The sequence below is a fragment of the Pollachius pollachius genome (genome assembly GCF_949987615.1).
Source record: "Pollachius pollachius genome assembly, chromosome: 1".
Lineage (NCBI taxonomy): Eukaryota > Metazoa > Chordata > Actinopteri > Gadiformes > Gadidae > Pollachius > Pollachius pollachius.
In genome coordinates this window covers 29,159,253-29,184,614 of record NC_136934.1, presented here as the reverse complement: position 1 = coordinate 29,184,614, position 25,362 = coordinate 29,159,253, and the positions used below count along the sequence as shown (strand labels likewise).

Below are 25,362 nucleotides of genomic sequence, written 5' to 3'. Positions count from 1 at the left end.
GTAGCTTTGCTGGTGACTCTGACTGTTGCAGCAATAGCAGAGTATATTCCGGTATTTCCACTTGACACACGCTATGAGTCTGTGCAGCAGACCTACACACACGCACAGAATGTCCCATCTTGTTGCAGGTTTTACACATGACTTTAATCGCGGGGCATTCCGGTGCATTAGCCAAATGCTCGTCGGATCCACAACGAAAACATGAGCTTGTAGCTGGAGTGTAACTGGCAGTAGAATGGTTTGCAGATGAGCCCGAACGTGCATTCCTGTATGGCTGTCTACTCATCCCTTTTCCTTGAACTTGGACTGCATGTACAGGCAAGCTACTTTTAACACTAGTCATGCACTTCGCTTGTTCTCCAGCTGACGCCATCTGACTAGACAGGGGGACAGGGGTTACAGGGGGAGCTCCGCCTATCCAAACATTTTGGATCTCGCAGGTGTATTTAACACTGTTGCGCAGGCAAAAATGCCACCAATTGGGACGTTCAAACCATAAACATATCCAACCGATTTATTTGATTTTATAGATAGAGGCCGCCATAGTTGTTTACGTTTGTTTGACGTCAACAACTGTAACTGGGAGTATATCGATCCGGTACGAGTTCACGGGTAGTGAGTTACGGGTTTGACTGCCGTTCCAGGGCACTTTCATGGGTAGATTATTTTGAAAACACAAGTTACGGGTTGCCTAGAACACGCCATTAGGGCCGGAGCTCCCGGTAACTCCGAGCGTTTTGAAGGCGGCAAGAGACTGCTGTGGTTGCGCAACGGGTCCGCCCTGTAGCCAATCCCTGCTCGGCTCGCGGCACATGTAATATCGCATCTGTGACGTCATCCTCCTGCGACCCCTACTGACAGATCCATGGTCCATGTGAATGTCGGATTATCGCTCAATTCATCCATTCATGGGGTTATTTATCCGATCGTTGAAGCTGTAAGTCTGAATAAGCCTAAATACGACATGAGGATAACGTGTGTTCTGCACGGTTTCTGTGCTGGTGTTGTTGAGAGGAGGTTTAGCTTTAAAGGGAAGAGGGTGGCTGTCTTAAAATGTGATCCACAAGGTCAGGTGATGGCATTATGATCGTAAAGTTGACAAGTCGTCGGTAGGATTGTTTGATAATAAGGCTGTATGAATCTGTTCTAACATGAAGCGTCCCTGAACCGAAACGGTCTACTTTGCTTGGGATGTGAATCAGTCGATTATGGGCTTCAATGATAAACACGTTATACAATAATACTGTTATAATCCAGTTCAAATGGACTATAATTAAATGTTATAATGCGTTCAAAGCTATCTGCAGTAATGACATAAACATATTTTCTCGTTAACTAGCTGAAAAATTGTTAATTCAATTGTATTTGTATAGCCCTTAATCACCAGTATAGCCTCAAAGGGCTAAACAGTCCATACATTTATGGCACCCACAACTACTTAATTCATGAATCTGGTTTCCTCCTTGTATCCTTCACATAGCTCCATGATGGTAACCTCCACCCCTGCGCTGTGAGCCGCTCCTCCGTAGCTCGCCCTACCCGCTCCAACTCCGACGGATCCGATGGCCAGCCGTCTCCTGGTCAGATGTACGCGTTTCCTCTCCAGGCCCTCACCGCTGGCAACCATTGCAGCTTCCAATCGGACTAACCCCATCTCTGCAACTACTCTGTCTGAGCTGCAATGGGCTCCAGCACGGGTATGGGTTCCTCAGAGGCCACTATGTGATGTTAGAATTGTAGCCAGAGATGAGAACGTGCCTGCCATGCCCAGACGCACTCAGCTTGATAAACTGGTGGAGAAGGCAGAAACACCAGAGGACATCTTGCGGGCCTGGAAAGAACACAGAGGAAATGGTAACCAGGCTGCTATCGCTATGGTGAAACTGTCGCGGATGGTTCAAGGAACACAAGGATGTATTCCTACCATAGATGCAGATATTCTGATGGATCCGAGGCTGCAGGACATCATGGATACAATAAACGGACAGGTGAGAAGGTCAGGACTATTGGAGTGAGATAAACAATGCATGCACCTTTGTGGATGTTTGGTTTCGTCCTTGCAGAGCAAACAATAACATGTTTTTTGTGTTCATTTTTTATTCCAGGTATCTGCAGTGTGGAATAGCACACTGGTGTCCGTTCTGCGGTCTTTCTGGGCCATGAATTTGCCTCCCAGCACTTCAGTGTTGAACTCCGTCCAGACCGAGGTTCTATGGCGAGTTCGCAGGCTAAGCTACCGGCAGCTGGCCTTGCTGGTGGACTGGGGCTGGGAGAGGCCAAGATCATCTGAGGTGGCCATCGTGAACGCTGCCTTGAAACAGCTGGAACTGCGCTGGACTGAGATCTCAGACGCAAGGACTGTCAGTGCACTGATATCCAAAGGCGAACGCATGTCGTCCAGCTTGATGGACCGACTAGAAGACAAGGTAGTCGCAAGGGAGTATGAATGCACTTCACAAACCCCTCGCTTAATGCTGTTACTATTTTCTATTGGTTGAAATCATATGGCTTTAAACCAGGCAGAAAACATTCAGAAATAAGAGGTAATTCTTGAATAGGCCACTATAGATTACAACCTGAATTCTGTGATGCATTATAACCGCCAATGACATCCAATTTATTATAAGTTATAGAGATAAAGATATAATATATCTATAGATATATATCTCTAGATATTTATAAAGGTGTGTGTGTGTGTGTATGTATATATATATATTTTTTTATTTACTTATTTTTTCAGGCGTTGGAGCTGGCGGAGGGCTTTTCGTCACAGGAGATCCGCAGAGTCTGTTTATCCATGGCATCTCGGGGCCGCAGGTGTGTTCCCTTGCTCAGAGCGCTATCATACCACCTGCTCCAGAAGCCCTCCTCCGACCTGACCACTCCACTGCTGCTGGACATGGCCTATGTTTATGGTATGAAAACAGCCAGTCAGATCTCATGCCTGATTCTATGCCAATGGTATCGGAAAAATCCAATTTAAGATTAATAATCAAAGTTCAAATCTGGGGGACTGGGATGCTTTCATTTTTGCTTGACAAAAGCAGCCTCCAAAATAACCTAGAATATGTTTGTGTTTATCCCACTTTCCTTGTAGGAAAGTTGAATTTCAACCATTCCCAGGTGTTCCAGCGGATGGCAGCCGAGCTGCTGCCCAGAGTGCCGGAGCTCAGCCCAATCGACATCACTCGCTGCGCCAAGTCCCTAGGATTCCTCAAGTGGCTCCACCTCCCCCTCTTTGAGGCCTTTGCAGAGGTCAGTCTCACAGTGTCCCTCATTCAAATTCAACTGATATACATTGTTTTGCAGCTCTCTACTCTCTAAAGTAGGCTTCTCCTCATTGCCACTTAATCTCTAATCCATTTGTCTCCAGCACTACACAGCCAACAGCGAGAAGTACGTCACACCACAGGTCTGTAATCTGCTCATGACATTGGCCAGGTTGGGCTTCCAACCCAGCAATGGAGAGCAGTTTTACAGCAAGGTAAACAAACTTGAGGTTATTGTTTTATTATTGCATGTCATTTCCTTACTTTATTGAAATTGTGACCCCAGCCACAGCCCAACCTACCCCCTTCAGTGAGTGGTGTGTTCTGTGTGCAGGTTCACTCTGCCCTGGAGGGCTCTCTGTGTGGCCTGGAGCCCTTCCTGCTGGTGGATGTGGTCTGGTCTCTGTGTGTACTACAGCAGGTCAAGCCTCACTACTGTCTATCCCTCGCCCGGCCTGAGCACAGAGCCAGTCTCTCAGGTTTGTAACACCAAACAGCTCTGTAGTTGAAAGTGACGGAATTCAATAATTTACTTCTTATGTTATTAAGGGTTATCAAGTTGTGCATTTAACATCAGAAAATTATGTTCCATCAAAATCCATTGCAATGTCAAGTGATTTCAGTCTACCGATTTTTACCCTTCAGGCTACTTAGCCAAGGGGATGACCAATTACTGTACACTCACGTAGCCAAGCAGGTGATAACGTACACACACACATTACAGCAATGGTGTAGCTGAATGAACCTGGAGCCTTTTGTGCTTGGAGGAACTACAAACTACACAACACTGTAGGGTGCAGGGATTGAGACCACAACCAGTGTTTCAGCTGACTTTTTGACCTTTTCTTGACCAGATATTTGGAAGGTGTGTAGTGGATACATCCCTCTGATATATGTTTTGGTTAATATACATTTTATGATCCTGTTGTCCAAGTTTTCTTTCAGTTTTCTCGTTTTTAAATCCTCTCATCAATACGTCATCATTTGACTCCACAGTAAGAGGGCCAAAGGTTAAGCCCTCTTTCACCATCCAATGACTGGTGTGTTTATTCGAAAATATTTTCATGATCATTAACTGCCCTAAAGCCTTTTACCTGTTCACATGAAGCCAAAGTTATTTGTTCCATGCCTCTTTTATAGTGCATGACCACTTTATTTTGGTTTGCATAGAGACCAGGTGAGATTATGTGGCCTGAAATAGATGTTGGTTCTAAAAGTTATTATCTCTGAGATGTCTCACACAAATAGTTAGGTTAAGAGATCATATTGGTGAGTTAAGATCCTAAGTGTGCTGGCTAGGTTCAGGTTTTGGATGTGTTAATGTTAATGTTTGGAGACTGGCTCTGGTGTGGTTAACATCATGGACAGGACTTGGGGGGGATTATTGCTCAATGAACCTGAGGGCTAACCAATCAGATCAGCTCTCCAGGAACTCTTGTGGCACTGTCCATCCTGCTTTCTAGTCAATCCCTGACACTCGTAAATGTGGTGCTGCTATTGCAGAATGTTTGAGCGATTCTACATTGTACCCTCTTGTCTCTTTGTACTCACCATGTCAGCCAGCGCCAGCCCGACTCGCGTGGAGAACTGTCGTTTAAAGCTCCTCCACATCGCAGCCACCCTCCAGCTGGAACACCCGGGCTCCACAGAGGCAGACGCTGCTCTCTCTGGCCTAGTGAACTTCACCCCGGCCTCCCCCACCGTCTCCCCACTGCAGAGAAGCCTGAGGGAGTCTCTACAAGGCCTGGTCCTGGGGAGGACCACGGCCCTGCGGACCGCCGTCGACACCGTGTACGGGTGGACCCTCGGTACATGACTCTCTGCATCAGTTGCAACAATCCTACTTTTGCTTTATTGTGGGAAGTGGACTTGAAACACTGATTAAAGCTGTAATGGTTTCACATCACATACACTGTTCTATTCAGGAAGGGCCATGAAGTTAATTGAAGTGTTTTTTCCCCCATCAGATGGCGAGGTGGTGCTTGACAGTGAGAACCAACTGGTGGACCTGCTGATGCTCAGTGGCCTGCACCTACCTGGGGGAGGAGGGGAGCAGGCCCTGCCAGCAGGCATGCGCCGGTACAACCAGGAGGGAATTAGTGAAGCACTAGACAAACAGAAAATGGCTCTATATATCTGCTCCCAAGAACTTTGTGATGAAACGCAAACAGTCGTTTTCATTTGTTTTACAGACTATCATTCCTAGCCTGGGACTTCCCCAACTTTGGCTTGCGCAGTAAAGAACTGCTTGGAAGGTTTGCGATGATGAAGCGACACCTCCAGCTGGCCGACCTGCTCCTGGTGGAGGTGAGATGTAAACATGGTAGTTTCATGTTATCTATTAGCAACATTGTGCTATGCTAATATTGATTGATATGAGATGTTCTTAAAAGCCACTAATAAGCAAGACTAATGAGCACAATACAGTGCAGGATCGTCTTATGGGTATGTCCACATTACATCTGAAAAAGCTATATTCCACATATGGTTTTCCTAAAATGAAATGGCAAAACATTGGGAATCAATGTTCAGGCCACTATCCCCAATGACTCTCAACATATTTATTAATGTTTTGCAATGACTGAGCAATTCTGAATATAATGTCATCACAACCAAGTGAAGATAAAGTTCATCAATGATTGACATTTTTGTGTGTTACCTCTCCACGTTAACTTTCCTCAAAGGGACAACTGCGTTTTCAAAACCCTCTACTTGGGAGTGCACAGCTCCAGCAAGGCTGGCTGGCTGTGGTTCTAATGGTACAGACGAGAGCACAGTGCCATGTGGGGCCCCAGCACTTGCAGTCTCTCATATTTATTAATAGTCTTGCCAGCTCCCAGCAGCTCAGTCTCCTCTGGGCCAATTTCTGCTCTCCCTCTCATCTAGGACAGTCTCCCTAGCCAATGGCAGGGCTTCTGCAGTGTTACTGACATGGAAACTGGGCTAACGAGTCTTGCCGCTTCAACTGTAGTGTCAAGTCAATGTTGGAATAGGCGCAAGGAAGGGCTGTTTTCAAAGAGTGAAGGCACCCTCAGGGCTCCAGACTGTGACCAAATGGTCGCATTTTGTGACCAAAATTTGAGAGTGTGCGACTGAATTTTACATCTGGTCGCGCATGTGAATTTGCGCTACGGTATGGATTTTGACGTTACTGTGAGACCGGTGTGTGGTGGAATGAGATTTCAAATGCCGTCACTGTTTACCTTTGTAAGGACATGTTTCCCTTTCAAAATGTCGATAGAAAGGGCCTTAAAGAGATGGTCAAAACACTCGATCCCAGGTACGCGTTACCTGCCCGCACATACTTCAGCCAAATTGAAATGCTAAAACTATACGGCAAGGTCCGCAAGCAAGTGGAGAAACAAATCCATACTATTAAACATTAGTGTTTTTCAGAGATGGAAGTACCTTGAGAAAAGATTTAAAAAAAAAATGTATGCAGTTTTGCTGTCTTACCAGTATTTTACCCCTTCAGAAGCATTTCTATCGAAAATAGAAGATAAAATGAACATACCGTGATATAATACCGTTACTGTCTATGCCTCAGAACATACCGATATACATTTTAGTCCAGACCGTAGAGCCCTAATTTGAAGGAACTAACTTATGTTAAATTTGAGGTAAGTCAAGCTTTTTGGAGCAAAAACAACAGCTATTTGTTTGCTTGATTCAACTAACGTTAGCTACCGCTTTTTTGATGTGATATAATTTACAATAATATTGTATTTTTAGGACCAAGTCAACGCTGAGTACTGACCGAACGTAGACTTTGCATAAAGTTAGTAAATACTAACAACATAGGGCTATTTAGGTAAATAATTTGGCAAGGGTGTTGTCCTAGGCTAATCCACCAACAGCAAATTTCTGTATAATAAAGGGCTACATTTTGCATCCAAGTCTGTCATTTGAAATCTTTCCATTGTATTGTGTGATACAACCTCCGTAATGAATATTCACGCTAAATCCCGCCAAGGGTAGCTCAGAATTCGAGTAGCCGTATATCTCGAAACACCAATCAGTCCACCAATGATTTCCCCGCCCCCCCTCCCCCTTTTTTTTTATTCTGAGGAGTTTGCAGATCTGTGTGTGGAGGTGAAGGGTCCTAGAGATTATCGAGCGTGCGTAAACGTCTGTTAGAAGGAGAAAGATTTGACAACCTGCTACATGCATTTGAACAATAAGCAAGCAAACTATTTACTCGTACTTCCGACCCACGGCTAGTGGGCCAGTGCTATTCAGAGTCATGCACGGGTCTTTCTTTGCAAACCCGCACCTTCCCATACCCGCAATACTTAAAACCGCATCCGACCCGTGTTCCGACTAGGGTTGGGCATCGTTTGAATTTGAATGATTCCGGTTCCGATTTCGATTCCTCGTTTCGATTCCGGTTCCTAACGATTCTCGATTCCGATTCTCTTAAGAGGCAGGGTCAAAAAAGTTTACATGTTTTAAATGAGCTAGCTGCCTGGCTAACGGTAGCAATTTCAGGTCGTTTGGCTATGAAAAAATACATGGGCTAATGTTAGCTGAGTATTTGCATTTGAGTTGACCAACCGTTTAGGTCGAGTATAACTTGTTAGCTGCCTAAATGTTGGCATAAAACAGATTCGTTACTTACCCGATAGTGCGGTGCTAGGGTGAGAGTCGGATCCGGAGGATGAAGCAACGGAGGAAGGCCGGCGCAGCGAGGCAAAGACGGGGCACGCTGTTATCTTTACACCATGACCCCGGAGATGTTTAATCATGTTGGTTGGTACACCCTCCTTTGCACGATATAATCGTTTTGCAAGTGTTGCACCGAGCCGACTTGTCATTTATTTTATTAAAGTTAAGCCACACTTTCGAGCGCCGCCGCACAGTTTCCATGTTTATGCAAGCATAAACAGTTTCGCGGCTTCTTCTTCCGTTCGGCGGACTGGGCATCGAAACTAGGAATCGAAATTTTAACGATTTCGGGAGAACTGGAATGTTAGTCCCGGTTCCAATCGATGCTCGATGCCCAACCCTAGTTCCGACAGTAGCGCGAATTACATTGTGCACCCGACCAGACATTTACAATTAGGGCATTTAAGCAGACGCTTTTATCCAAAGCGACTTTCAACCATGCAAGGTGACAGCCAGCTCGTCAGGAGCAGTTTGGGTTAAGTGTCTCGCTCAGGGACACATCAACACTCAGCGAGGAGGAGCTGGGGATCGAACTAGCAACCTTTCGGTTACAAGACAACTGCTGTACCTCCTGAGCTAAGCCGACCCCCAGACCCCAGACCCTCATGAATTGATATTGACGCCCGACCCGCACCCGAAGGAAAATTAGACGCATTAGATGAAAAGCCGGGGAATTACACTATCTGGTGTTTGGCGCGGTGCTTTAGATTGCTGTGCAAAAAAAACATCATCCACTGTTGACAGTTTTAGTTGACTCCTCCACTCAGTGACGGCTGGTGATCAAAAGTATTGGTGGGGCGCAGTAATAGATGGGGGGTCTGGTAGTCCACCCCCCCCCCAGAAAAATTTGAATTTGGTCTATTTGATTTCTGTATTCTGGTGCATTTTGGGGATTTCCACTACCTATAACTTTCTATTCATTCAGATTCATAGCCTACATCCTGACTTGCAGGGCCTGGAGAAGCTTACACTGCATAAACAGACCTACTTTATGGCTATTTCAACAGCCATTGCTATTTGACCCATTGTTGTTAATCTGATGTTGAACAAAAAAAGAAAAGTGATACCACTGGCCTGAAGCGCATATTCTTGCGCCACTGAAAAGCTGTCTCTGCTTGATAGACAGCAAAAAGCTTGCAAGCTTTTATTGACTTCAACGTGGCCGGCGCCCCTGACTTGGAGGAGGGCTTTATTTCAAATGACCAATAACTAGCCTAGCCCAAATCATTGAGGTCCAGACGCATTAAATGGTTGCTGGCAGCGGCAAGTACGCTCTATCACACAATTAAACAAGGATAAATGTTATGTAGTTTCGTTGATTTATTTTGTATCTATAAAAGTTGATTGATAGTTGGCAGATACAGTATATTCAAGTGAATATTTCACGGAGGGGCGCCGCCCTAGCGCCCTCTATTGCCCCACCTCCACTGCCTCCGCTACTGAATAACATATCCAGCACCAAATAAGTCTCGCTCGCAATCGCAAAACACTGCGACCGACCTGCGCTGTTCAGGCGTCCGACCAGACCTGCACCCTTGTCTGACAAAGTACATTATTTTTCACCCGTTTCTTCCATATTATGCGGGTACCCGAACCCTTGCAGGACTCTGCTTCAGGTGCCATAAAGGGCTTTTCACACGGGAGGCGTTTGTCGTGCCTGCTGATGCATTCTCAATGGAGAGGCGCGCGCGCAGAGAGGAGGCGCAGCGTCCTGTCAAGCGGCACGACAACAAGCGGACGCACTCGTTCTGTGCTCGTCGAACGCATGCACGCACATGTGGAAACCGTTTGGATAAAATGTGAAACAGAATTTGAAACAGCACATTGTAATTTCTGCATCTATTATCTAAATATTTATTAGTAATGCCGTGAAAATTGGGAGAAATGTGAATATTTGTTTGGCATATTGATTTACGGTGTGTGCCCCAAGAATTTCTGGTTGTGTCCCTAATATTTTCAGTTGGGGGCCACAGTGCTCCTAGTGAAAAATGTTAGTCTGTAGCCCTGACCCTTCTAGCTAATGCTGTAAAATCACTCTAGTGGGCACTACAGCACTACTACTTTACAAAAAGAAACTCCTGAAGGAGTAAAAACAACCCCCTCTGCTCACCTTCTCGCTGTGCTGTCTCCATGGGAGAACACACCCACAGAGGCGCTGCATGCACTTTTCCTGTGTCCCGCCTCCACGTGTGGTCCCACGGGGGGCAAAGACACGCATCACTTCCTGTTGTATACCTTATGTTATTTTCAAGGGAGGGAAGATGATCTGAAGCCAAGTTGCATAAATACATTTATCTAAACTATGTGCAATTTTAGACTAAAGGCATTGTTAATGGCTGTATAAATCATAGGTGTATCCTATTTGTTTGTTGTCTCATCCATGATGATGAAACGATGTGCAAAAGTTTCTCAAAATGTTCCTGTGTCCCCTCCCCTCGCAGGTTCCCTACTATGAGTGGTTAGAGCTGAAGACGGAACGGCAGAGAGTGGCGTACCTGAAGGACAAGATGGGCAAGGCAGTGGCTGAAGATATGGCCAAGTGAACCGGGTCTTCAAGGTGCTCCACAGACGGAGCCAGATAGCCAACCGCCTCAAGCCAGATCACACACACACAATATGATCTGCACTATTGATTACGGAGCCGCTTGTTGATATGATGGAGCATTCTGTTCCTCATACAAAAAAATAATAAACATTTTACCTTCTGGTTACCTTGACAACACATGGGGCTTTCCCTGTTTCCATAGAGATGCAGATCGAGAGGTCTGTGGACAAGAGAGCGAAAGCGAGACATATATATATATATATATAGATGAAACAAGCAATCGAAGAGCGCCCTTCAAATGATTTCAAAGACCTTTTGTTGGTAGAGATGTCCCCTACTGACAATAAGGTCGGGCCCCAACAACAAGGACCAGCTTGTAAGATGTTTTGTGTTAAACATGTACGGATTGGATTAATGTATAATCGCAAAATATAGGAAACCACTTTGTGCGGAAATAAATTATTTTGTTGTCATACAATCCTTTTCATTCTTTCTATGTAAATCGTTTCAATGCTAAGGCTGCTGGCCAGTCGTTAAGTATGTTTATAAGTATGGCCATTCTTTCATTAGACTCTTTAGTGGGTAATGGCTGTGGTTTAGCTTGTAAAAAGTAATGTTATTAAGCGTGCTTCACATGCATTTCATTTGTTTTGAACTTCTTAGTATGTCTTCTCTACTCCTGAATATAGTAGTCTTTGCCATTTTGTCACTGCAACTCAAATAATACCTTCATTTAGAAGAAACCAGTCCCTGCCAACCAGTACGTGAACGCCCCACTGTGCTCCAAACTCAGTTCGGTTCTCTTGGTGATGGCGAAGCCGAGCGGGGATGCTGATTAAGTATGTATGGAGCAAACGCCACTCACTCGAACGCACACTTAATATAATATCTATAAATAAATAGTATCACTGAGTTGCTGTGGGTCATGACCTTGGGGAAAAAACCCTCCTTCCTAGAACTCAACACTTTTTAATTTCATAGTGTTCGCATTTGGGCTGAAACGGGGTATCCCACTTTAAAGCGGTCAGCATTCTTCAAAATAAGTACATTGTTTGGCTGGCTGAGATCCAAGAAGACCTTTGCAGGCAAACAAGTTGCATGCACCATGCGGTTTGAGTTTTGTAAATGGATGCTCCGTTATTTGAGACCACTTGGGTCTCCTTGGACGCTTGGAAATCAGATCAGATTACATGACGTCGGCCTTGCTTTTCTGACTCATAACACACTGTTCATATTGCAACTGCTAAAGTTTCAGCAAGTAACCAAATGTTGGTGGTGCAATAAGTGCTGCTGAGCGCTGAACACTTGTATTGGAACAAAGCGTTTCATTAGGTTGTGTGTGCACCAGCTTAAGAAAGGGAGACGCAAGCAAGGCAATTTGACCCATTAATACTAATGACCAACAATCCCTGCCGGATCTGATACCTAAATTCCTACAAACTTGTATCAGAGGGACTACTAGTGGAAGAAAGCAGGTGAAGCACATCCTCTCGAGGTTAATCATAAACAAATGGCATACTCACCCTAAACCTGATAACGTTTAAGAGGGTTTTCACACCCTGAACTGTGTGCCACTGATGTCAGAGTCGTTTGTTGCTCTATGCCACGTGACTGTATTTAAGTAGCAAACTATCCAATTTCTGCTGAGCTAGCAACGTATCGAGGGAAGTTTTGCGTTGCCATGGAAACTACAACTGCTGAATGAGGCTCGGGCAGCGCTGTCTCTCCTCCTTCTATTTCTATATCTCATGTCCACCCGTTGTCTGTAAAGGTGAGATGAGAAGCAATACAAGCTTGACAAGATGGAGACAAAGATGCTGTTGTTATCTAGGGCCATTCACCTTCCCAGAATCCTTTGGGATACACCACTGAGCAGAAGGCAGGGTCATCATTAGCACCTAGCTATATAGAACCCTCTCTAGCTCTTTACCTTATGGCTCTGCTTCTATTTTTAAATAATTGTGTTTTACTTGCTTGAGGTTAAACACTCATGCTTTGTTTTTGCTCTCGGCTCCATTTTACCATCTCAGATCATCTTTCTCCGTCGTAGTACCGCTGCCCTCTGTTAGGGGCCGGGGGAGCAGCACTGAGCACAGCGCAAATCTGCTGACATCATCCCTCAGGATCCAGTCATAGCCTAGCACTCTGAGAAAGGGTTGGGAGGAGGGAGAGATAGAGATGTGAATGCAGGAGGGGAGGGTGTAGAAGCAGTAATTTGTGATGAGAGGAAATGCTGCTGTTTTCTCAGATTCTATACACAAACATAAAGAGAAGAGTATTGTGCCAATGTTAAACACCCCCCCTCATCATCAACCGCTCACAGAATAAATACAACCAAGGCAGCAACACAGTCACCCCCTCCCTCCCTCTCTCTCTCTCTGTCTCTCTTTCTCTCTCTATCTTTGTCTTCCCCCTCTCTCTCTCTTCTCTTCGTCTCTCTCTCTCGCCATCGTTTTCTGTTCACACAGCCATGAAGTCAGACACGTGCTGCCGGAAAGAGTGAAGTGGCTGAGCATTCAGGTCCCTGCTCGCTTTCTCTCTCTATCACTCTCTCTCTCTCATTTCCTCCATCACTCCCTCCCTCCCTCCCTGTTCACCTTGGCTGTTCTGCCTGTGTGGTTTATTATTGCATCAGAGCCGGAGAGGGAGCATGCCGGGGGAGAGCACTGAGCGATCTCTTCCCGCAGCGAGGCACCAGGAGCAGGGGGACGAGGCCACACGACTCCCTGGACCAGGTAGGACGTGTGTGTGTGTGTGTGTGTGTGTGTGTGTGTGGTGGAAGAGAGGGCAGGAGAGGCAGAGGTTCATGATACGATGTAGGGAGAGCGAGAGAGGAGGAGCGAAGGTTAGAGATGCAGTGTTGATGTAGGAGCAGATTAGCGGGGAGAGAGATAGAGTTCCACTGAGCGCTAGCACTGTGGGATAGGAGGATGGGGATGGTTCGGGCAGAGGGGAGAAGGCAAGGTTATTAAAATGTTTAATCCATGTGGGAGACTGCGCCAGAACAGGGGACATGCTGTCGAAGTAGGTCATGTCGCCCACTGCGCTGACATGGGAGGGGAACCATGATTCAGCTGTATGTTGTCCTCACTAAACTGCATGCTGTGACCACCCCCCCCCCCCCCCCGTACACACACTCTCTCTCTCTCTCTCTGTCTTTCCTTCTCTCACACAGTTCCAAGTAGCCCTTTTAAGCCTCAGCACTCAGCCGCTAGCTGGAAAGCTTTTCTGTTCATGGCTGTCAAACCAAATTATCACTAAAGAAGTGCTCCTCTTCTCTTACGACAAGCCAGAACTCCAAACGACTCAGATTCTCTCTCTCTCTCTCTCTCTCTCTCTCTCTCTCTCTCTCTCTCTCTCTCACCCAGTCCAAGCTCTACAATTCCCCTTCCCCCCTCCTCCACACTCTTTCCCCTTCCCCGACACACCAACCCCCTGACCGGTTCCATCCTTATCCTCCGCCACGGCCCCCACCCCCACTCCTCCTGCTCCTCCCCCCTCCCCATCCGGGCTGGATCCTCCCTCTTCCATCCACCTCATCAGGAACATGACACAGCACAGAGCTGAAACACAGATAAACAAACGCACACACACACACACACACACACACACACTTGTTCCATACACTGAACCACCGTCGTGACTGCTGCTTGTTGAAGGATTGCTGTGCTTCTAGTTGTGGTTTCTGTGAAATGCGATGAGGGTTGATGGGAATGAGAAGATCAGGCAGGTTGCCTGTTAATACTACTACTACTAATAATAAAATAATAATTAATAACAATAATATATGCTGAATTAAGGAGTGTATCTAACATTTGTCTTCCTACAAAACCGGGATAACTTGGAACAATCTATTAGGCACATTAATATTCTTCCTCATTTTCCCCATGGTAGACTGTTTCGTACCAAGTTGTATTGTAATTCTGGCACTGTGTTGATGGGTTTCTGTGGAAAGACTATTATGGGTTGGATTTGTGTGTCCGCTGCCTGCTTCTGGCACCAGCATGGTGTAGTATGTGATGAAAGGAAAGAACATGAGAGGTGGAAAGAGACAAAGAGAATACAGAGTACGTTCACCCGGCTGTCCTCTGTGGGAACGAGGCTGAGATAGAGGCTCTCTGTTGGGGCAGGACAGGCCAGAGCAGCAGCCTCTGTGACGCAGTCCGAGCCTGCACCTAGCAGCTCACTGCGGCCTGTTTCGCTCTATCTAGCTCTCTCTCTCTTTCTCGCTCTCTCTGCTATGGCTGCCCTGACGCTTAATGTCACGTCCCATGTTCTCCCAGAGGAGATATACTAAACTAAAGAGAGAGGGAGAGGAGACCTGCAATATGAATTATGCAGTTATTCCACAACGTAGTAATAGTGTCACTCGAGATGAGATGTGCGTGGTAGCTTGCTTGCAGTGCAACGCGGTAGCAGGGATGAGGGCATTGGGTTGTTTTGATATTGTGTTTGAAAAATGGCACAGTCCTTCCCAAGATATGTACGTTGTATATATTATGTAATTTTGTTATTGATTTGCTGTTAAGAGGCTGTTTTCATTGTCAGTCCCACTAGAGTCTTAGGTTTTATCTATGTATCTATATACAATATGCACTTTAATTTACTGTTTCATTATCTTCTGGAGATGGAGGTCAATGCAATAACTGATAGATTATTTTGTGTGTGTATGTGTTTCCTTAATATTATTTAAGGTATGACTTTGCACACAAACACACACACCCACGCACACATACAGAAACAAACACACAAGCACGCGCACACACACACAAATATGGCTCTGCCAGGAATCAAGTTATCACTTACTAATGGACTAATGTACTGTAACCCGCCTTGATCTCTTCCAGAGAGCCCTCACCGGATCTCTTCTGGTCTTATGTCTTGGTTCCATTAAAGATAATTAGCCTCAACGTCCCTTTCCTCCCTTTCCTCCCTCCTTTCTTTCTGCTTTCCTCTTTCTGACTCCATCCTGGCCTGTAGATGCAAGCATCAGCTAGTACCAAACAATTACTATCGGCTGACCCGGCTGCTTCTCTGTGTGTGTGTGTGTGTGTGTGTGTGTGTGTGTGTGTGTGTGTGTGTGTGTGTGTGTGTGTGTGTGTGTGTGTGTGTGTGTGTGTGTGTGTGTGTGTGTGTGTGTGGTTAAGCTAGCTTTCCAGCTCGGTTTATTGAGATCACTTTAAGGCAATCTGACTATACAGTAACAATGGAGGTCACTAAATTGTTTATAGCCAATGATTAGAAAACAATACCCATATAATTCAAAAATACACTTTTTACCCTTTCTGTTAATAATTTATTATTTGTGTGTCAAACAGCCCGCAACACTAGTATTTAATGGATCTGTTGATCAGTTATACTTTGGGGACTTTTCTTACCAGGTTTTATATATAAAAGAAAAGAAACACTAGGGCACTCTGAAGTAGGTTTAGGGTAATGGTTGAAAACCATCTAACGTTGGCACATGGGTTAGTACAGTATGTGTTAACATGTGATTGTGCAACATGTGTTGTTTTTCAGACATGACGAGACATCCCTCCACTGACTCCATGCCTAGCGACAGTGGCTCCACCCCTAGCGACAGTGGCTCCACCCCTAGCGACAGTGGCTCCACCCCTAGCGACAGTGGCTCCACTCCTAGCGATAGTGTCTCCACCCCTAGCGACAGTGGTTCAAGCCCGTTTCCAAGCACTCCTCAGAAGCCACTCCCAGTGTGCGACTCCCCTTTTGGGCCACGTCTACTTCGTGCCACTCCCAGTCACTCTGTGACCCTACGACCCCAGCCGGAGGGCTCTGACTATCGCCACAGCAACAAAGCCAGACTCTCCGGGAGGCTGGGGGGTCATGGGCCCTGCGGCCGCCACATACCTGGGAAGATGGAAAGAATCAAGGTGTGTGTGTGAGTGTGAGAGGAGGAGAAAGAGGTAGATACATGCATTCTCTTGTGTGTTTGTGTGTTTGGACTTGTCTCTCTTATCATATCTTATCAATAGGCTTTGTGAGATTTATTCTGTTTATATGTCAGAAGGATATTTTACTTCAACATCTTGTTTTTGACCTGCTCCCAGGTTCTGACTGGCTCTGAGGTGGAAAGTGACTACAAGGAGCCAGATACCATGGTCACAAGGGTGGTAATGGGCCAGGAGACCTTGCTCAAGACGTCTGAGATTCAGAAAGGGAAAATTAAGGGGCCGTCTAGTTCACAAGCTATACCCCTGCCTGGAGTCCCAGATGCTGCAGCCCCTCAGATCACCCCAATGACACTGCAAGACACCCAAATGGAGACTGCAAAGAAAGAGAGTCAACGCCAGAGCCCAACGAGAGGGGAGGCTCAGCGAAAAGGGCCAGAGCAACCTCCAAACTCATTCCCTTCCCCTCTCCTCAAAACCCTCATACCTGCTCCCTCCTCATCCGCAGAATTCGTCACAGCCGGTGACATTTTGATAGACAACCCAGGGGAGGGATGCACCCCCTCTCAGAATGAAGTGCCTTCCGCCTCTTTTCCTGAGCTTGCCTATCCAGTGGTGTTGTCCTTTTCTGAGCCAGCTTATATTGTTGACCCACTAAGAGTTGGTGTGCCCACGTTCCTTGACCCTGACCCTTACTACACTGCCCCCTCCACTCCCATCAAGGCAACCGCCCGCCACTCCAACTTGAAGCACCACTCTTACCCCGGCTCTCCTGTCTACCCCCTCTCCCCTGGCTCCCCCTCAGACAGTGAGGAGTTGTGCTCACCTCTCACCTCTCCCTCTGGCTCCTACGTCACAGCAGAAGGAGGTAGCTGGACCTCCTCCTACACCTCCTCCACGTCCCCTTCTCCCAACCTCCTGTTCACCGAGGAGGCCTCGGAGGCCCCCGCCTGCTTTGTGAGCTCCCTGTCAGAGATCGGCGATGAGGCCGGGGAGGAGCGCTCACGAGGACGCGCCGAGCGGGAGCAGGAGCACGAGAGAGGAGAAGCCTTCTGCTTGTACACATCTGAGATTTTTGGTAGGAGTTCTCGGTTATCAGACACGGTTATTCTGGAGGAGGAGGATGTGGGGAGAGGTGAGGAGGTCCATTCAGTGGTTTCTCACAGCCATTGGATGGGGGAGGACATTTCTCCTCGCAGGAGCAGTAGTGGGCGGAGCAGCGACTCCCAAGAGGATGTAGTCAGCTCGGAAGGATTGCTCTGTCTGCTGGAAGATGCTCATGTGAGATGTGCGGAGTACCCAGCTACCCTACCCCAGGAAGGCCTTGAGCTGCAACTAGAGGCCTGTGGGTCAGACGAACATTATTCATACATAGAGCAGTTAACCATGGAGAGGGTCAGGCAACTAGAGCAAGCCTCCGATGTCTTGGGCACTGACACAGATACCGCAACCCCTTCCTCTGCTAGTATCAGCCACAGCGCTCCCCTTCTCGAGGCCTTTGGTGACATTGAATCCAATTCTTCTATGCTCTTCCCAGGAGCCTACACTAATGATGAGTCCGATGAGGACAGGATGATTCCGGCCTCACTGCTGTCTTTCCCTCTTCACACAAGCCTTATCTTCCAGGCTGACTCCATGGAAATCACCCTCTTCCCAACAGTAGAGGAGACTGAAGTAGATGAAGTGAAAAAAGACGATGAAGAAAAGGATGTGGATGCTTATGCTGCTGGCGAGGATGAAGCTGATGTTGAAGATGTGGACGACGATGACGATTATTATGAAGAGGAAGAGGCTGCTGAGGCTAAGGTAGAGGAGAAGTTGGCAGAGGAGGAAGATGACGTGGATGTGGCTGAAGAGGAGTGTGATGGTAAAGCAGTGGAGGATCCAACAGAGGAAGACACATCTGCTTCTTTCCTTCATTCGTTATCGGAGACATCCATCAACGAGGGCCTGGATGAGTCATTTTGTTATCCAGATGACACAGATGACTCATTAGATTCTGCTTCATACAACGGCGAGGAGGATGAGCGCCTGTACAGTACAGAGAGGCATGCACAGTCACCCGAGCCCAGATGTTTAGATGCAGTAAACTGCATTAACTTGCAACCAGAAGCTGGGCAACAGTCTGTCAATGTTCAAGCTGAGCCCTTGGAGGGACAAATTTGCCCCAAACTATCTCATCACATGGAACCACCCCATAGCTCTGAACCTGTCCCTGATCATCCACCATCTTCTCACAGCCCAATTGGAAGTGAGAGTGACATGGAGATCTCGTCTGGGCTGTCAGACTCCCTTAGCCAGCCTAAAGATGTCTGTGGTTCCACCCCTGTTGCCAACCCTCCTGTCGATTGCGCTTTACGTCATGAAGCTGCTTCTAATTCTGCTAATGTTTGTTTTCAAACTATTTCCTGCCCTTCGGTCACAGTTCAAAAGAATACAGCAGAGCAACCCTATCGAATTCTGGCTCTGGAAATCAGACCAGAAGCAACTGTTACAGAGATAAAAGAGCAATCACTGCATGAACACATTAGGGAAGAGAGGGACCAGAAGAGAAGTGGTATGTCCGAGGAGGAGCCCACAGATGAACTCGAGGGAGACTCGTTTAAATTGCTTATCAAGCCTCGACATTCTCAGTGTAAAAGCAAACAATCTGCCGGGATAGCAAGACCTTTGTCATCCAAATCAGAGACTCAGAAAAGTCCTACGTCTGTTAGGGCAGTAATAGCCATAAGTGTACCCATCGTGCAGACGGAGCATGGGGAGCTTGAGCTTGACCAACAAAATGGAAATGCTTTAGCTGAGGGTGTGAGTCTGAAGCTCACACCCTCAGAAAGCTTGGAGGGAACTAGCCTTTCTGTGAAAACAGGGTCGCCGACCGCCGCCACCAATGACTTGAATAAGGGTGTCCCTCTTCTCTCCTATCCCAAGGACCCAATTCCTAACCCCAGTAACATCCCCATATCTGCCTGCTCAGAGGTTGTTTCAGATCCACTGGACAACCTGGTCCTGAACCCCTGCCCCTGTGACTCGGCCCAGGAGAACCTGAGGGAGAACACGCTGAGTGCTGAGGAGGGTGGCACAGGAGCTCATGGTTCTCCACACACACCGCTTGCCATCTCGCCCAAGAGAGAGAACTCAGAGACCACCTCAGCAAGGGTGATGGACTCTGCAGCTGTGGCATGGGGTTCCGACTGCATGGGGCTGAGGTTAGGTCTGGGACTAGGACCCGGGGCGACACTCGGGGCCTTTGGAGTTGTGGGGTCACTCTCTCTTTCTCTGGGGAAGAGCTATGAGCTAGAAGAGGCAGAGAGCCTGCTCATGTGCAACATAGAAGGACAGAGTACACAGATGGCCACGGCACCCGACCTACCCGACATTGACTCTGGAGAAAATGAGAATGATGGTGAAGGAGATAAAGAAAACAACAGTGCTTTGTGGAAGAGAGAGGGGATGGCAGATGTGGAGCTCATAGGTGAGGGAGCCCCTGAATCAAATTTGTCACACTGGAGATCCATCGAAGAGATATCAGAGGCAGGGGGTGGAGAGGATGGCAGCTCCAGATTCCTGGATGATAATGTCAGTAATCTAAACCCAGTCGATGGAGGAAAAAACAAAGATGCACAAGATCAGGGCAACACATCGGCTTTCAATTCCTTAGATATGCCAGTTAGTGGGACTTTGAATGCCTTGTCAGAGGAATTAAGGCCTCTGAACACGAGTGTCAGTGTGACTGAGTCCACTTCAAATATTCCACTCAATGAAATGCCAACACCAAATGAAACGCACATGAACAGAAAGCCAATTGACAGCTTTTTAAACCTATCTGAAACGGAGGATGGTTGTGATAGTCCCTGTAACATTTCTGCACTGGGTTCTGACGTGTCTATTGGGGGCCAACTGCCCAGTTCACCAGAACTGATCAACTCTAGACGCCAAAATAATACAGTGGCCCCCTCAGCCTCTAAGGAGATTGATATCGCCCTTTCTCTTATTGGAGGATCCTTTGGTTCCTTCACTTCCAAACCAAAATTAAATCAATCAAAACCTGCTAAGAGTTGTCAAGAAACTGCTTCAGTTTTGGGAAAGAATGAGGAGGAAAATATAAGGCCTCTGTTGAATCCAGTGATAATGAAACTACAGTTGGAAGGCCAAAGAGAAGTAGATGTCAGTTGTTTGACTTCCAGTGATATCAGCCAACCAAAGACTCAAAATGCCTTTGAAGATGGGGAGACTTGTGTCTGTACATCAGGAGAGAGAGATAAGGTGGAAGCCAAAAATGGAGAGAAAGAAAGGAAGAATGAGCTAGAGGGGGAGAAAGAGGCGATTGAGGAGAAAAGGGAGTGTGAAAATACAAGCAAAGATGTGGAGAAAATGGAGAAAAACAAGACAAAGAATGAAATGGAGAAACAGAAAAGAAAAAGCCAACAGAGGGCAGTGAATAAAGAGAAGGACAATGGGAATGTTTCCCCAGAAGATTTCGAGGCCTCTCCATGTAACACCCATCACGAGCCCTGTGCTGATCCACCTGTCAACACCAAGAAAGGTCAAAAAGGGAGGCAGGGCAAACACAAAGCATCCCAGCCAGCCACACATGCAGACACATGCTCCCAGGCCAGTCTTGTTCCACCGGAGTGTGGTGTTTCAGCAACCTCAGCAGCTGGGGGCCAAACAGGGGGGCTTGCTCATTCTGAATCTAAGAAAGGACGTAAGCAAAACAAGATGTCCATGGCATCGGACAAAAAGCAGACAGTACCTGGAAAAGTTGAAGCTGAAGGGAATCAGAACAGAACAGACCCTTCCAGCTCTAGTCCTGATGAGTGCATTTTTAGCCTTGGAAAGAGCATATCTCCCATGTGTGCCCAAGACCAACTCTATGATTTAGCATCAAGGAACCACTCAATGCAGAAACAGGAAGTGCTTGATAACAGGCCATTACCGAGAGGAAGCCCCAAGGATATTAATGAAAATAACACTAGCGGCTCTCCCACTCGTGCGCTCACATCCTCTTCCAGCCGTCTCTCTTCTTCACCATCACCTCTCTCTTCCTCCCATCGGCCATGCAGCTCCTTGCATCCAGAAGATGAACTCAGCACCCAGGAGTCCCATCACGGCCTCCCCTTATTCACTCAGAACAGAGATCAAATTCCTGTCAGTAACACCGGGGTTAACCCACCCTCTTCTTGCCCTCCTCCAATTATTTACAACAAAAATAACAAGAACAACAACCTTCAAAAGCACAGCCATTCCACACCAACAACATCTAGCAGTCCCAGTGTCTCTGCTGCCCCTTCTTCTGTTGCTCTTTCGCCTCCCAGTCTGTCCAAGCCAACCCAACAGTCTCCGTGTGGATATCAGGATCAGAAGGAGTTCTTTCTGCCTTCTCAAACCGGCCCTCCACCCCATTCTGAGGGGGCTGCTCTGCCCGGTCACCTGGCCAGGCGTGCTGTGCCTTGGAATGAAAGAGACACATACAGAGGTACATTCCACGTACAACGCTAAGAGAAAGGTTGTCTAATTATTGTTGCTGTGTTTTTTTCAATGGGTTCAATATCGGATTCAATAACAGAATTGTATTACACAATGCAGTGATGTGACTTTTCATCAATTCAGTATGATTTTCTTTTTTATTATTATTATTATTATTATTATTATTATTATTATTATTATTATTATTATTATTAACACTGCTCAACACTGCCAAGTGCTTGTATTTTTGCTGTGAAGGCCTGGAGTAGTTTAGATTGTATTTTTAGTAGTGCTTGTTCATTTAAATGGAGAATACATCTCTTCAGATTAACATAATCTGATTTATTGTAGGGGGGTATGAAGATGTACCAGGAGTTATCTCATCCTCGATTTGGAAATATCAGCAGTGTATGTTTGTAGAAGATTTCTATATGCCCATGATAGGCCAAGTAATTCTTTGATGTTATACTGAGCTTTCTTCAACCATTCTGCTAGGTTCCCGTCTTGTTATGGACACAGACAGTGAAGAGGACGTAGCTCTTCCTCAAGATCACAGAATCCAGGCCAGAGGGACTGCCGGAAGCCGGCATAGTTCAATGCATAAAGAGTGTGAATCATCCAACCACATGGAAATTCAGCCCTTTTCTCAACAGTTGATTACAGACAGACAGCCTTGCTGTCCAATCAGCAGCCGACACAAGTTTTCAGAAGAAATCCTCCAGTCCTTCAAAAATAATTGTGAGTAGTTATATTAAGGTGACCTCCTCTGGGACAGAATAGTGTCCTAGTTTCATCTTTCTCCCCCCCCCCCCCCCCCCCCCCCCCTTTAAATAACTCTTACCATGGACAAAGTGTGCATGTCACTGCCTTATTAAACCTTCATGACTTGTTTCACATGTTAACTAGACAGTGCTAGTAAACTGCTTGGAAGCTATGCGTCATGTTGCTCAAATGGTCCACAAGACAATAACTCTCATCATCTTAGCCTACAAATTCCTTGTGGGTCCTTGAAGATTGAACATGGACATGGAAATACATGTATTCTATCTGCGCTGTGTGGACTGGCATAAACGTAGACCTGGACATAGTAGATGTTGATGTTCTTACATTGTGTGTCTGGATGTGTGTGTCTGTTTTCATGTGCACATGTGTCTGTGTATGTATGTCTATGTGTTTATGTGTACACGCGTGAACCTGGTGTGTGCGTGTGTGTGTGTGTACACGTGTGAGCCTGCATGTGTGCGTGTTTGTATATTTGTGTGCATGTGTCTGTGTGTGTGCCTGTGTGTGTGTGTGTGGGTGTATGTGCCTGCGCATGTGTGTATATGTGGGTGTGCCTTGGTGTGTGTGTCTGCGTGTCTGTGTGTGTGTGTGTATGCGTGCGCATGTTTATGTATGTGTGTGTGCCCGTATTCGTGTGTGTGTGTGTGTGCACATGTGTGTATGTGTGTGTGCCTGTGTGTGTGTGTGTGTGTGTGTGTGTGTGTGTGTGTGTGTGTGTGTATGTGTGTGTCTTTGTATCTGTGCGTGCCGTGCACTATAGTGGGCTCCTGTAATGACTCAGAGACTGAAGGCTCGGTGCCAGAGCTGGAGGGTCCAGAGACGACACCATGCAGACCCTCACAGCCCCAGGTCAGTCTGACCCACCAGCCTGCTCTACTATGTCCCCCATCACCATCCTAGGCTCAGCTCCGGGCTCTGGGAGCACTGTGTTGGCCTGAAGTGTGTTCTTATCTGTGTGTTTCAGTCCATGTCCCCCATCGACGAAGGGCTAAACAGACCCAAACAGAGTCGCAGTGAGAAGAAGGCCCGCAAGGTTTGTCCACTAGAGGAAGACCCACGAACAAAGTGCATATTCCTGCTCTGATGCTGACAATAGGACCCGCTCACTGTCTCTGTACTTCTCCTTTTCCTGGCTGTCAGGCCATGTCCAAGCTGGGTTTGAAGCCAGTTCACGGTGTGACCAGGATCACCATCAGGAAGTCAAAGAGCATCCTGTTTGTCATCAGCAGACCAGACGTGTTCAAAAGCCCGGCCTCTGACATCTACATCGTATTTGGAGAAGCCAAGGTTTGGCTGTCTGTCTGCATGTCTGTCGGTTCATCTTCCTGTATGTCTGTCTGTTTACCTCAATATCTCTCTCTCTCTGCCTTTCTGTCTGTCTGTCTGTCTGTCTGTCTGTCTGTCTGTCTGTCTCTCTTTCCCTCTCTCTCTCTCTCTCTCTCTCTCTCTTTCTCTCACTCTCTCTGGCTTTCTATCTGTTCATCTTCCTGTATGTCTGTCTGTTTATCTCAATATCTCTCTCTCTCTGCCTGTCTTTCAGTCTGTCTTTCTGCTCTTTCTCCCTGTCTGTCTTTCAGTCTCTTTCTCTCTGTCTTTCTGTCTCTCTCTCTTTCCTTCTCTCTGTCTGTCTGTCTGTCTCTGTCGCTCTCTCTGTCTGTCTGTCTGTCTGTCTGTCTGTCTGTCTAGCGCTTCGTCGGCCTGTCTGTCAGTCTTTCTGCTCTTTCTCTCTGTCTGTCTGTCCATACGTGAATAATCCCGGTGGTCTGTCTGTCCTCTGGTCCAGATTGAGGACCTGTCCCAGCAGGTCCACAAAGCTGCTGCTGAGAAGTTCAAGGTACCTGTGTCCTCCTCCCCGCTAGCCCCCCCCGCCCCACCCAGCGTGACCATCAAGGAGGAGAGTGAGGAGGAAGAGGAGGAGGAAGTAGGGAGCCCCTCATTGGCCCCACAGGGTCTCAGCCTTGCATCCCGTTTGCTCCTATTCTTTTGAGGGTCTGACCGGTGCTCTTCTGTGTTCAGGTGGACGCTGGAGGCCTGGAGCAGCGGGACATCGAGCTAGTCATGGCTCAGGCCAACGTGTCGCGGGCCAAGGCCGTGCGCGCCCTGAAACACAACAACAACGACATTGTCAACGCTATCATGGTGAGGAGGGAGGAGCAGAGGGGGAGGAGAGGAGGAAGAGATGATGTTAGACACCGAAAAACAACAATGATTCAGAGGAGACTCAGAGGAGGGCATTGATAAAGGACATCTGACAAATGATGCATATTCAGTCTGTAGTACTGAGCAAGGTCCACCAGGGGGCAGCAGTGACTCATGGGATTTCTATTTGTGCCCTCATGCTTGGCCCATGATACATCGGGCCATGATCGGGCATCAGGATGCCAGTCATTCTGAAGCAGCATTCTTCTGATGAACTACATTTGCTCACCCCACTTTAAGTATTTTGTATACTACCTTTATTGTTTTTGATGTATATCAATTTACCCTCATTTATGTCTCTTTGTTTCTTCTTTCTGCAGGAATTGACCATGTGAGTGGGTAGGATAGTGGGGGTCCTGAAGCCCCCCTCTCCCCCTACTTAAGCCTAACGCCACTCCCCCTGTATCGCTGCTATGTTGCATCCTTAGTACCTGCTCAATAAAGTCTGTGAGAACCTGTACATCGCCGTTGGGCTGTTATTAATACAACTGCACAAACCCATCCTCTAACCACAATGAACTATGTG

At 47.0% G+C, this 25,362-nt stretch overlaps 2 protein-coding genes across 2 annotated transcripts; both read left to right on the top strand.

The window, feature by feature from the left end:
- The first annotated feature begins 832 nt into the window (after positions 1–832).
- On the top strand, positions 833–10,922 carry tbrg4 (transforming growth factor beta regulator 4). Its single transcript, XM_079749432.1, has 11 exons — positions 833–937; positions 1,481–1,988; positions 2,106–2,426; positions 2,741–2,915; positions 3,098–3,255; positions 3,374–3,484; positions 3,604–3,748; positions 4,829–5,077; positions 5,237–5,348; positions 5,462–5,576; positions 10,376–10,922. The coding sequence occupies exons 2-11, from the start codon at positions 1,563–1,565 to the stop codon at positions 10,475–10,477; spliced, it is 1,914 nt and encodes a 637-aa protein (XP_079605558.1). The 5' UTR covers positions 833–937; positions 1,481–1,562; the 3' UTR covers positions 10,478–10,922.
- Positions 10,923–13,129: 2,207 nt separating this feature from the next.
- Positions 13,130–25,171, top strand: nacad (NAC alpha domain containing; the record flags this gene model as incomplete). Its single annotated transcript, XM_079748722.1, has 12 exons — positions 13,130–13,214; positions 16,000–16,370; positions 16,548–17,523; positions 17,926–18,473; positions 19,317–20,241; positions 22,350–22,592; positions 23,398–23,486; positions 23,602–23,670; positions 23,778–23,924; positions 24,421–24,558; positions 24,654–24,776; positions 25,157–25,171. The coding sequence occupies 12 exons, from the start codon at positions 13,130–13,132 to the stop codon at positions 25,169–25,171; spliced, it is 3,729 nt and encodes a 1,242-aa protein (XP_079604848.1).
- Between the last annotated feature and the right edge of the window lie 191 nt (positions 25,172–25,362).

Bases quoted from the DNA above. Each gene is read 5' to 3' on its own strand.
- tbrg4 (XM_079749432.1), top strand. From the start codon at position 1,563: ATGGCCAGCCGTCTCCTGGTCAGATGTACGCGTTTCCTCTCCAGGCCC. The intron at 1,989-2,105 runs GTGAGAAGGTCA...TTTTTATTCCAG, and splicing joins TGGATACAATAAACGGACAG to GTATCTGCAGTGTGGAATAG. The intron at 5,577-10,375 runs GTGAGATGTAAA...CTCCCCTCGCAG, and splicing joins CCGACCTGCTCCTGGTGGAG to GTTCCCTACTATGAGTGGTT.